Here is a 12,971-nt window from a genome sequence, read left to right as displayed (position 1 = left end):
CTATCTACCAGTGGTATGATTTTAGACGAGCTCCTTTATCAGGGCCTCAGTCTCCTCATCCACCAAATGGGGACAGCACTTGCATCTAGGGCCTGTGGTGAGAATTCAGTGAGGTCATATATATGCAAAGCACGCCAAGCAGAGTGGCTAACTAGCACAGACCGAGCACTTAGTAACTGCCTATTGCTGTCGCTTGCTGTTAGGTGGCCCGGTAACAGTCTCGGTTCCTCAGCAGAGGAGCTGGGGAGAAAACTCAAAGTTTTCACGTTTTTACCTCGCAGCCCAGGTACACCAGCTCCGTTTCTAGGCTCTTCTTGCTTATCTCAAAGCTGCTCCCCGCGCTGCTGCGAACACCCCAGTTTGCTCCCTGCAGTACAGCCTGGGCCCGTGGTCCCTCTCGCCCAGGACGCTACCCCTGGGAAAGCTTTGTGAAGCAAAGGAAATGCTCCCGATGGCTCTTCCCTTACCGCGTCTGAACGTCCCCGGCGTGTTTAAGCTAGTGCCGGGTGCCCGATGAGCCACGGGTGTGGACGGCACGGAGCCAGTGGCCTGCACAGCTGTGTCTGTCCTTTCGGTCTCCACTGAGCTGGGCATGGGGGTCCTGGGCTTCTCCTGCTTCTGCTGCACAGCCAACTCCTGCCGCAAATCTGAGCCAGGACGAGGATTCAGATTAGGTTCTTGCTTCGGGGGATGGGGGAAGGATGGGGAGGGTCAGCAGGAGACACTGGTCAGGGAAAAGAAGTATCAGAACGAAAAACCGTAGTTGGAAACCCTCAATGAGGTGGAATCCACAGGATTTGGCCTAGCAGGCCTGTAGAACTACATGATTTCTTAGGCAAAACCAAAAAGATCTAAAAATTTTTTAAAACTGTGGCAGTGATAGATACATGAATGCTTTTCTTGCTTCAAAACAATTTTGCTGCAATCGGGTATAGAGAATACGAAGTGAAAATATGCTTTCCCCAAATGCCCTTCCTCGCTCATAACCACTGTAATATGGGGGTAATATTTTCAATCCTTTTTTCCCTGTATTTTCAGACAAAGAATTTATATGTACCTCTATTAAGCATATAATAGGAATAATTCTTATTAAGCATAAATAGAAATATAGCTACAGTCCAGGACAGTATGTCTTCATCTAACTATATTTATATCTATACCTTGTTTAATGATGATTTAATGTTCCAGAAAATAAATCTGTGTAACTTGTTTAACCATTTCACTATGGACGGGCATTTATACAACCACCTTTCAGACTTAAAAAGAGTTTTTTCTTAGGGGCACCTGGGTGGCTCAGCTGGTTAAGCCTCTGCCTTTGGCTCAGGTCATGATCCCAGGGTCCTGGGCTTGAGCCGCACCCACATCAGGCTCCCTGCTCATCAGGGAGTCTGCGTTTCCCTCTCCCTCTGTTCCTCCATGCTCTAATACATAAAATCTTTAAAAAAAAAAATAATAAAAATAAAGGGATACATGCACCCCAATGTATATTAAAAGTTTTTTTCTTTTCTTTTTAATCCTCCTTCTACTAGCTATATGTTAGAAACTAAATGTTATGAACAATTAATTGGGATGTTAAAAAAAAAAAAATCTCTTCTGCATCCAGATCTACCTCTGGAACCGGGAACTTCCATGGAGCAAATGGTGATGGGAATTCTGAGCTCTAAGCCACAAGAACAATGGGCTAGTGAACAATTCTATCTATAAGAACTTTCTCCCCATAGGGGCGCCTGGGTGGCTCAGTGGGTTAAGCTTCTGCCTTTGCCTCCGGTCATGATCCCAGAGTCCTGGGATCGAGCCCCACATCAGGCTCTCTGCTCAGCAGGGGGCCTTCTTTGTGATTTCTCTGACAAATAAATAAATAAAATATTTTTTTTTTTTAAAAAAGAACTTTCTGGGTGCCTGGGTGGCTCAGTTGTTTAAGCCTCTGCCTTTGGCTCAAGTCATGATCCCAGGGTCCTGGGATTGAGTCCCACATTGGGCTCTCTGCTCAGCGGGGAGCCTGCTTCTCCCCCCACCCCTCTGTCTCTCTGCCTACTTGTGATCTCTGTCAAATAAATAAATAAAATCTTTAAAAAAAAAAAAAAAAGAACTTTCTCCCCACAAAATTCTTATACACCTATCAATCAAAAAGCCAGCCAGGGGTGCATTTAAGTATTTACAAGGGGTCTTTAGAGGGTCAGACATCTGACAATTCTGAGCAGGGGATGGGGACCAAGGCTGAAGCCTGCCCAGTGTGGTTCTGTACCCTGTGACCAGGCTGCCCGTGTGCTGAGCAGGGAATGGATTTCCAGCAAAGGTAACACTGGGCAATACTGCAGGACAAGATGTTCTCAGGTAGGCAGAGGGGGAAACACTAGTGAACAAACAGAACAAAGTCCAGGCCTCCTGACCTCTGGCTTCATCCTTCAGCCGCTGAACAGATTCTAGGAGATTCTCTTTCTCGTCCAGTTCGCTCTCCAGGAAGGCATTTCTTTCAATGGCTTGATTCAAACGCTGCTCAAAGTCTTCCAGAGACATGATTGTGGCCCTGGAAAGAGAAAAATAAAGCTGTCCAAGAGAGCAGACGGCAGTATCCATTTGGTGCCTACAGATCTGGCAGAGAAGGAAGGCCAGACACGGCAGGGGGCACGAGTCCCAGCGCCGGCACTTCCTAGACATCATGGACCTGAACAAGCACCTTAACCTTCCAGGACCCAGACTCTTTGCCTGCAGAATGGGAATCAGCTTAGCTCTTGGGGTACCCAAAGCTGTCCTGGGGATTAAATGACCAATGTCCATACAGCACTTAGCAATGAGCCAGTGCCTTTTTGGGATGACACAGAGAGACCCAGTCAAATGCCAAAAGCAGCAAATCTTCCCTTGGAGACTCACAGTGCAAATCAGTATTCAGAATATCCTACTAAAATCCATACACAACTTAATAATGTACATTTAAACAGGGAGAAGAACCCATCTTTAATTTTTCAGTTACCTTAAACAAATCAAAACGCCCTCCTAAAAACCACTACCTCTTGTGACCAGTATAGACATTTCACTGGAATGCTATTAAAGGCACTGAGAAATGCTGTAATAAAGAAATGTGTCTAGGGGCGCCTGGGTGGCTCAGTGGGTTAAGCTGCTGCCTTCGGCTCGGGTCATGATCTCAGGGTCCTGGGATTGAGTCCCACGTCGGGCTCTCTGCTCAGCGGGGAGCCTGCTTCCCTCTCTCTCTCTCTCTGCCTGCCTCTCCATCTACTTGTGATTTCTGTCAAATAAATACATAAAATCTTAAAAAAAAAAAAAAAAAAGAAATGTGTCTAACTGTGAGGCACAGAGCAGGTGGCTTGCCCACACAGTTGCCTTATGTACAAAGCATGGGTAAGTCACAGTACCTTCGCATGGTGGTGGGGGTGTTGGAGGGCAAGTAATACATGAAGCCCCCAACAGATGTTTCGCACATGAGTCCTCAATAAATGCCAGCAGTATTTTCTTCCTTAAGGATTTTATTTATTTATTTGAAAGAGAGAGAGAGAGAGCAAGAGAGGGAACACAAGCAGGGGGAGTGGGAGAAGGAGAAGCTGGCTTCCTGCTGAGCAGGGAGCCCAATGTGGGGCTCAAACCCAGGACCCTGGGATCATGACCTGAGCCAAAAGCAGACACTTAATGATTGAGCAATCCAGGTGCCCCAATGCCAGCAATTTTTATTAGTGACCCTGTGTTAGCCTTCAGAAGAAATTCAACATGCTGTTAATTGTTATCTCAAGGTGGTTGGAAGTGTATGTTTGGAGCAGAGCCCCAGAAAACCTGGCTCTTCAACGTAAGACCAGCTAATAACGGTTCTTGGGCACCGCTGGTACCACAATCGCAAAGTAAGGATCAGTTCATGAATTCATCCATGCAACACACCCTGCTGTGCCCAGACTGAATTGTGTTCCTACCCTCCCCTTCAAAGGGTCTTCAGAGAAAAATAAAGTTACCAGAAGTGCTTAAATAAAAACAACAAAGAAATGACATTTAGGTGCATAATACTGGAATCCGTTAAAATCACCCTCAAGGCCTGACATGTCAAACAACAAATGAAAAAGGTAAAATGCGTAGCAATTCATGTAACAGCAAAAACGTAGGATTTTACCACAGGGCACAGAAGTCTTGGTGAAATGTAGATGTATGGTGTTTGTGAAGAGAAAGACCCAACATCACGAAGAAATCCATTCTCCATTAAGTTACCGGATAGTTCAGCATCCTACCCAAAATATTAATAGGCTTTCGTTGGGGACAGTAGCACAGGGGTCTGATGAAGAAGAGCATGTGATAATAAAATAAGAATGGGGCACCTGGGTGGCTCAGTGGGTTAAAGCCTCTGCCTTTGGCTCAGGTCATGATCCTGGAGTCCTGGGATCGAGCCCCACATTGGGCTCTCTGCTCAGCAGGGAGCCTGCTTCCTCCTCTCTCTCTGCCTGCCTCTCTGCCTACTTGGGATATCTGTCATATAAATAAATAAAAATCTTTAAAAAAAATAAAGTAAAAAATGGCCAGAAGCACTCTGAAAAAACAAGAAGAGCTCTCCTGGATATAAAGAACATACTGTCATAAATCCTCAATGGAGAGTTGAGGTGGTGTGGCATTTAACAGTTATGGGGGCAGAGTGGGAAGACCCCAAGATCCAGAAATACATCCAAATACAGAGGAGAATTTAACTTAGGATAAAAGCGACACTGCAAACATTGATGAAAAGATGGTTGATTCAGGGGAACCTGGGTGGCTCAGTGGGTTAAGCCTCTGCCTTCGGTTCAGGTCATGATCTCAGGGTCCTGGGATCAAGCCCCGCATCAGGCTCCTCGCTCAGCAGGGAGTCTGCTTCTCCCTCTACCCCTCCCCCCCGTTGTGCCCGCTCTCTCTCTAATAAATAAACTCTTAAAAAAGAAAGAAAGACAGGGGCGCCTGGGTGGCTCAGTGGGTTAAAGCCTCTGCCTTCAGCTCAGGTCATGATCCCAGGGTCCTGGGATTGAACCCCTCTCTCTCTCTGCCTACCTCTCTGCCTACTTGTGATCTCTGTTTGTCAAATAAATAAATAAAATCTTAAAAAAAGAAAGACAGAAACAAAGAAAGAGAGAGATGGTTGGCTCAATTCCAGGTTTGGAGTCTACTAAATAGCCACCCAGAAAAAATTAGCACTGGCTCCATACATCATACTACACCCCAAGATAAATAGAATCAAAAGTTTCAACACCTCCGTATTTGGTCAGAACCTATTACTGGCTTCCAGAATGCCAGATAACTACGGACCAACTTAACGAAGTTTCTGAACCGATGCGGATCGATCCTCATCATGACTATGCATGACTATACAGTCAGCACTGGTAATACCAATGGGGCACGGCTCTTAGATGCGCTGTCACTGTGGGAATATTGGCTCTCTAAGAAAGGTAAGCATCCTGTGGCTGTAACCGGGGTGAGAATGGCTTCATGTGCTTCTTTTGTTAAGATTCTGTCAACTGATGTATTAAAAGTGTATTTATCAGAACAGGAAAATGCTGTGTACCCAGTCTGCAAACTGGTAATCTCCTATACCATTACTGAGAACTGGAAACGAGCTAGATTTTCGGTAAAGGTGACTATTAAGAGATACGTTTGGTAGATAACTAAGAACATCCTTTTTGAGGCAATAAATGCTTTAACAATCTACGTACCACCCCCATGCATCGGAGTGGCCAGTGCCAAAAGAACAGTAAGCAACAAGAACCAGCGGGGACTGGAAACGTTGGACCTTTTGTTCACTGCCTGTGAGAAGGTGAAATGGTGGGTCATTATGAAAACGGTGTGGACGTACCTTAAAAACTTAAAGATGGAGCAGCCCATGGGGTGCCCCGGTGGCTCAGTGGGTTAAAGCCTCTGCCTTCGGCTCAGGTCATGATCCCAGGGTCCTGGGATATCTGTCAGGCGTCCCACTTTATGCATATGCACTTTATGCCCCATAAATAAAAATCTTAAAAAAAAAAAGAAGTGAGGGGCGCCTGGGTGGCTCAGTGGGTTAAAGCCTCTGCCTTCAGCTCAGATCATGATCTCAGGGTCCTGGGATCGAGCCCCACATCGGGCTCTCTGCTCAGCAGGAAGCCTGCTTCCTCCTCCCTCTCTGCCTGCCTCTCTGCTTACTTGTAACCTCTGTCTGTCAAATAAATAAATAAAATCTTTTAAAAAAATTTTTAAAAAAGAAGTGAAAGCAGGATCTCAAAGAGATATTTGTACTCTTGTGTGCATAAAAGCATCATTCATAACAAAGAAGCAGAATTGATCCCAATATCCACGAACAGATACAGGGATCAAAAGAATGTGGTATATATGGTTGATTTTTGAACAACACAGGGGCAATGGGCACCAACCCTTCACATAGTCAAAATCTGCGTATAACTCTCAACTCTGAAAAATTAACTACTAATTGCCTACAATCAACCAAAAGCCTTACCGACAACATGAACAGTTGATTAACACAAATTAGTTATGCCTTATGTATTACATACTATACTCTACAATAGAGTAAGCTAAAGAAAATGCTATTAAGTAAATTGTAAGACAAAATACATTTATAGTACTACACTACATCTGTTGAAAAAAAATTGCCTATGTGAGTGGACCCATGCAGATCAAACCTGCACTGGGTCCTGCACTTATTTTCTTAGCCTAGTGCCCTTGAGACTCACCCATGTTGTAGCATGCAACAGGATTTCCTTTTCTTTTTTAAGGGTGCATAATATTCCTACGTATGTAGAGTGGATCCATGCAGTTCAATCCTGAGCTCTACATACATAGGAATATTATGCACCCTTAAAAAAGAAAAGGAAATCCTGTTGCACGCTACAACATGGGTGAGTCTCGAGGGCACCAGGCTAATAAAATAATTTGTCCCACAAGAGGACAAATACTGCAGGATCCACTCCTACAGAGTATCCACAGTAGGGAAAAATCACAGAAAGCAGAAAGGCGATTACCAAGGGCCGGAGGGAGAACAGAAGAGGATTTAGTGCTTAGTGGGTGCAAGTCGCAATGTTGCAGGATGACAAAGGTGTGGAGAGCTGTTGGACAATAATATGAACACACTTAATGTTACTCAACTGTAAATTTAACACTGGCTGGGGCACCCGGCTGGCTCAGTCAGTCGGGCATCTGCCTTCAGCTCAGATCATGATCTCAGGGTCCTAAGATTGAATCCCACATCAGGCTCTCTGCTTCGCAGGGAGTCTGCATCTCCCTCTCACCCTGCTGTTCCCTGCTTGTGCTCTCCCTCTGTCAAATAAATAAATAAATAAAATCTTTTAAAAAATGGGTATGGTGGTGAATATGATGGTGTGTTTTTATCACAAGTTTCTTGGAAATGTCTATATAACCATAACACATAGAACAGTAAAGTTAGATAAAATTAATGTTAATCTTTGTACAACTTTTCCATATCTTAGCTTTCATATGTTAAACAAAAAATAACCTTTACGGAATGTATTTAATTTTTAGTTACTTCCAATGAGGCCCTGAGTCTTTCAAGTTTATCCCCTAACTAAAAGTCAGTCATTTCGTTTTACAGATTACAGGGGAATAGCTTTAGCAAGCAAATACCTGGTAAGGCCAAGAAATTATTGTTCTTGAAGTAACTGGTCAAAAATTCAAAATATTACTATTAAAATTTTACAATAAAGGATCAGATTTTTATATTTTTAATAAAATTTCAATATTCCAGAACTTTATGCATTCTATTATTATTTTTATTTATTTATTTGGCAGACAGAGATCACAGTAGCCAGAGAGGTAGACAGAGAGAGAAGAGGAAGCAGGCTCCCTGCTGAACAGAGAGCCCGATGTGGGGCTCGATCCCAGGACCCTAAGATCATGACCCGAGCTGAAGACAGAGGCTTAACCCACTGAGCCACCCAGGTGCCCCACTTTATGCATTCTGTAATGAAGATCTGGGCCTCCCTTCTACCTCCTCTGATTTTAACACCAAACAATTCAGCATTTGGCCAGAATGTCAATGCAATACACCTTTAATTTTAAAAAACATAAAGAAATGGAAGAAAAGGAAAAGGAAGCATAGACTAATTGCTTTACAAACCTTAGACTGCAGAAATCCCTCCCAACTGACTGATACGTCTCATTACAGAGAAATCAAATCACCTTTCCCAGTAACATACACAAAAAAGCCAGAAGACAAACGTAAATGCCAAATATTTTCAATTTGTATCACGAATATAGAATGATCCCCTAGAAATGAAAAACAGCAGCTGAAATGAAAAATAGGCAAAGATAAAGAGTTCATAGAAAAAGAAATAAAACAGTTCTTAAATTAGGAAAAGGAATCAGCGACACTTTTAACTGACTGTTACTTGTAACTGAGTAACTTGTAACACTGTTACACTTGTAAGACTGTAACTTGCAACTGAGAAGGATACCCATTGGTCACTTACTAGACTGGCGGAAATGCAAAGTTTGAAAACCACTCTGTTAGCGAAGTTATTTGGAAATGAGGAATTTACATATATACCTGCTAGGAATATAAAGTGATACAACCACAAAAAGAACAAATGGGCAAAACCACCAAAATCACATATGCATCTATTGCTAGACCCAGCAGTTTTACTTGTGGGCACCCATGTTACAGATAAAATCTGGGCAAGCCATGTTTAGGATTCATTACAACAATGCTTATCACTGCCCAAGAATGCGAATGTAGCAGACATCCATCCACAGGGGACTGGACAAATAAATTATTATGTACTATGCAACACCAACTATACAATAGAATATTATGCATTTGGGGAAAAAAAGAACAAAGAATGCTCTGTGTCTTGAAAGATCTCCAAGATGTACTGTTATGTGAAAGAAGATGTACAATGGCGTGTATAGAATGGTTTTTGCAGGAGGGGGAGGGTAAGATGAATTTTCATTTTTATTTGTTCTTTGGGGGGGAGGTAAAGATGAATTTTCAATTTTATTTGCTTGAATTTGCATAAAAATACCTCTACTCTTTGTATATTATTTTGGAACCCGTGAATGTACTCTGTCTTCATGGTAGACTGCATTAATGGTCCTAATTCTTCAACGGTCCTAGACCCACATCCTTGCTACCGCCTCACTGTGCTTGGAATGTACTGTCCCACCTCCTAACTTGGGCCATGTGACTTGCTTTGATCAAAGAAACACCGGTGAAAACAATGGTATGCCCAGTGGCTTGTGAATATACTACAAAGTCATGGTAATCAAGTTATTATAGTATTAGTATAGTAATTCATAAATTGTACACTCCACCAAAATAAAGAATCCAGAATGAGGGGGCGCCTGGGTGGCTCAGTGCATTAAATCCTCTGCTTTCAGCTCAGGTCATGATCCCAGGGTCCTGGGATCGAGCCCCGCATCGGGCTCTCTGCTCATGGGGGAGCCTGCTCCCCCCGCCCCACTCCGCCTGCCTCTCTGCCTACTTGTGACCTCCGTCAAATAAATAAATAAAATCTTTAAAAAAAAAAAAAAGGCTTTCAGAATCCAGAATGAGATCCCAGGATATGCCAGAGATTAACATATGCTGGGGATGGGTTAAATTCAATGGAAAAAATGAGTATTTAATAAATAGAACTGGTAAAATGGGCTATGTATGTACTGAAAATAAAATTGGACCCACGTCTTGTAGTAGACAAATAAATTTCAGGCAGATTAAAAATATAAGTATAAAACAAATAATAAAAAAGTCCTATAACAAAATTTAAGAGAAGACATGCACAATCAAGGGATCAAAGAGATTTCCCTAGTGCAGTCTGGAAACCTAGAAGCTAAAAAAGGAGATATAAACGGGATGACGTAAAAATGACAATTATTTGTATGGAAAATGATACCAGAGACAAAGCAAAAGATGAGATTATTCTATGAGAAATATTTTTCATGCAAGACAAGAGATGAGCGGCAAAAACATACAAAGAGGGGTGCCTGGGTGGCTCAGTTGGTTAAGCGACTGCCTTTGGCTCAGGTCATGATCCTGGAGTCCTGGGATCGAGTCCCGACTCGGGCTCCCTGCTCAGCGGGGAGTCTGCTTCTCCCTCTGACCCTCCCCTCTCATACTCTTTGTCATTCTCTCTCTCTCTCAAATAAATAAAAAAATAAATAACATACAAAGAGCTCTAACAAATGGATGAGAAAAGAGATCCCACTTCTGATCATGCTAAGGTGGCTTGTATCAGAGCAAACAAAGCTGCCAGAGATTACAACTACAAACTCCAGGTCCAACAGCCACGTTCCGAAGGCACAGGCAACAACGGGCGCCAATACTCAGAAGAAACAGCAGTGGGTGAATGTCACCTCTCTGCCAGTGTTTTGCCGACAGCTCCGGTGAAAGAAAGCCACCATTACGGTCAAATTCTCATCTAAAGTCTTCCCACATCTCGGGCTCATCCCTGAACCATACCTATACTTAGCAGGCCTGAGGCAGCCTGGTTAAGGCTAAGAGAATCAAAGAGATTTCAGCTACTGCCCATGAAGTGGGAAGTTGGGAGTGTTAGTTCAGCCTAGTTAACAGACCAGGAAAAAAAAAAATCAAAAACATAATCCATAGTTTCTGCAACACACCATTCATAATTCAGAATTGAGGATGACTCAACAAGACATGGGAAGAGCACAAAAAAATGGGACCCAACTCAGGAGAAAAGGCACTCAGTGGAAATAGCCCTAAGATAGCCAAGATGTTAGAACTAGCAGAAAAGGACTTTAAAGTAGCTAGTGTAGCTATGTACAAGAATATAAAGACAGGGGCGCCTGGGTGGCTCGGTCTGTTAAGTGCTTGACTCTTGATATTGGCTCAGGTCATGATCTCCGGGTTGTGAGATCGAGCCCCGTGTCAGGCTCTGCACTCAGTGGGGAGTCTGCTTGGGATTCTCTCTCTCTGCTCATGTGCTCTCTCAGATAAATAAATCTTTAAAAAAATAAATAAATAAAGGAAATCTTAAAAAAAAAAAAAAAATAGGCGGCAGGGATGCCTGGATGGCTCAGTCGGTTAAGCATCTGCTTTTTGCTCAGGTCATGGTCCCAGAGTCCTGGGATCGAGCCCCACATCAAACTCCCTGCTCAGCAAAGAGCCTGCTTCTCCCTCTCCCCTGCCTGCTACTCCCCTGCTTGTGCTCTCTCCTGCTCTGTCAACAAATAAATGAAATCTTAAAAAAAAAAAAAAAAGGAAATTCAGAACTGAAAAAACTGGTTTATCAGCAGATTGGAGAAGAGTCAGTGAACTTGAAACCAGATCAATAGAAATTATCCAATTTGAAGAACCGAACGAAAAAAAGATTGGGGGGGGGGTAGAAAGGAAGAGGCTGTGTGACAATATCAAAAGGACTTATGTGGGTGCCTGGGTGGCTCAGTGGGTTAAGCCACTACCTTCGGCTCAGGTCATGATCTCAGGGTCCTGGGATCGAGTCCCGTATCGGGCTCTCTGCTCAGCAGGGAGCCTGCTTCCTCCTCTCTCTCTGCCTGCCTCTCTGCCTACTTGTGATCTCTCTCTGTCAAATAAATGAATAAAATCTTTAAAAAAAAAAAAAAAAAAAAAGACTTATGTGTGCGTAGTTGGTGTCCCAGAAGGCCAGAAGAGAGAAAATGGGGCAGCACAAATCTTTGAGAAATGATGACCAAAGTTAAGTTAAGCAAAAAGAGAAATTTACAGACTAAGGAAGTCCAGATATCAAGATAAATACATATAGGGGTGCCTGGCTGGCTCAGTCGGTAGAGCAGCTAACTCTCAATCTCAGGGGCATGAGTTAGAGCCCCATGTTGGCTGAAGAGATTAAAAGGAAATTTTAAAAAATCAATTCTGGTTAAATCCAACAATTTAAAAAAATGTGAAGTACATATAAAATTGAAGCGTGGGGCGCCTGGGTGGCTCAGCGGGTTAAAGGTCCTGGGATTGAGGGAACCTGCTTCCTTCCCTCTCTCTCTGCCTATTTCTCTGTCTACTTGTGATCTCTCTGTCAAAATCTTTAAATAAATAAATAAATAAATAAATAAATAAATAAATAAATAAATAAATAATCGAAGCGTATCAGGAACTGCAGCAAACAAAAAATTAAGAGAGAATCTGAGAGTGGCCAGAAAAATAACATATCACATACTGGAAAGTAACGATTCAAATGACCACTAACTTCCGACCTGAACCAAGGAAACCACAAGACAGCGGAACAATCCACTGAACGAGAAAAAAACAAAAAAACCTGTCAACCCAGAGTTCTACATCCAGTGGATGTACCTTTCAAGAATGAAAAGAAAAGGACATTTCTGAAAAACTAAAATAAGGAAACTTCACTGTGCATAGGCCTGTGCTGCAAGAAATCCTAAGGGAAGTTCTTCAAGCTGAAGGGAGAGGGGGAAACCCAGGTTCTTAGGAAGGAATGAACCAGAAATGGTACCTATGTGGGAAATATGAAAGCCCATCTTTTTACTCTCATTTCTTTAAAATATACTTGGCTTTTTATTTTTATTTTTTTATTTATTTTTATTTTTTTTAAAGATTTTATTTATTTATTTATTTGACAGAGAGAGATTACAAGTAGGCAGAGAGGCAGGCAGAGAGAGAGAGGAGGAAGCAGGCTCCCTGCTGAGCAGAGAGCCCGATGCGGGACTCGATCCCAGGACCCTGAGATCATGACCTGAGCCCAAGGCAGTGGCTTAACCCACTGAGCCACCCAGGCGCCCTATACATGGCTTTTTAAAGCCAAAATTATGTGGTGCCTGGGTGACTCAGTGGGTTAAAGCCTCTGCCTTTGGCTCAGGTCATGATCTCAGGGTCCTGGGATCGAGTCCCACATTGGGCTCTTTGCTCAGCAGGGAGCCTGCTTCCCCCCTCTCTCTGCCTACTTGTGATTTGTCTGTCAAATAAATAAGTAAAAAATCTTTAAAAAATAAAAAAAAAAGCCAAAATTATAGCAACATATTGTGGAATCCACAGCATTTGTAGACTTAACAGTATTATGGGTATAGCA

General features: G+C 42.9%; 1 protein-coding gene across 1 annotated transcript in view; it reads right to left on the bottom strand.

Moving 5' to 3' along the window:
• The window catches only part of NDE1 (nudE neurodevelopment protein 1), a 33,250-nt gene that overhangs the window by 4,248 nt on the left and 16,031 nt on the right, over positions 1-12,971 (bottom strand). The window contains exons 5-6 of the mRNA XM_044233109.1: positions 2,391-2,527; positions 468-647 (exon numbers count right to left, since the gene is read on the bottom strand). Of these exons, the coding sequence (XP_044089044.1) occupies positions 468-647; positions 2,391-2,527 (317 nt within the window). The remainder of the gene's footprint in view (positions 1-467; positions 648-2,390; positions 2,528-12,971) is intronic.

The sequence above is a fragment of the Neovison vison genome, chromosome 14, assembly GCF_020171115.1.
Source record: "Neovison vison isolate M4711 chromosome 14, ASM_NN_V1, whole genome shotgun sequence".
Taxonomy (NCBI): Eukaryota; Metazoa; Chordata; class Mammalia; order Carnivora; family Mustelidae; genus Neogale; species Neogale vison.
This window is presented reverse-complemented; position numbering and strand designations above follow the sequence as displayed.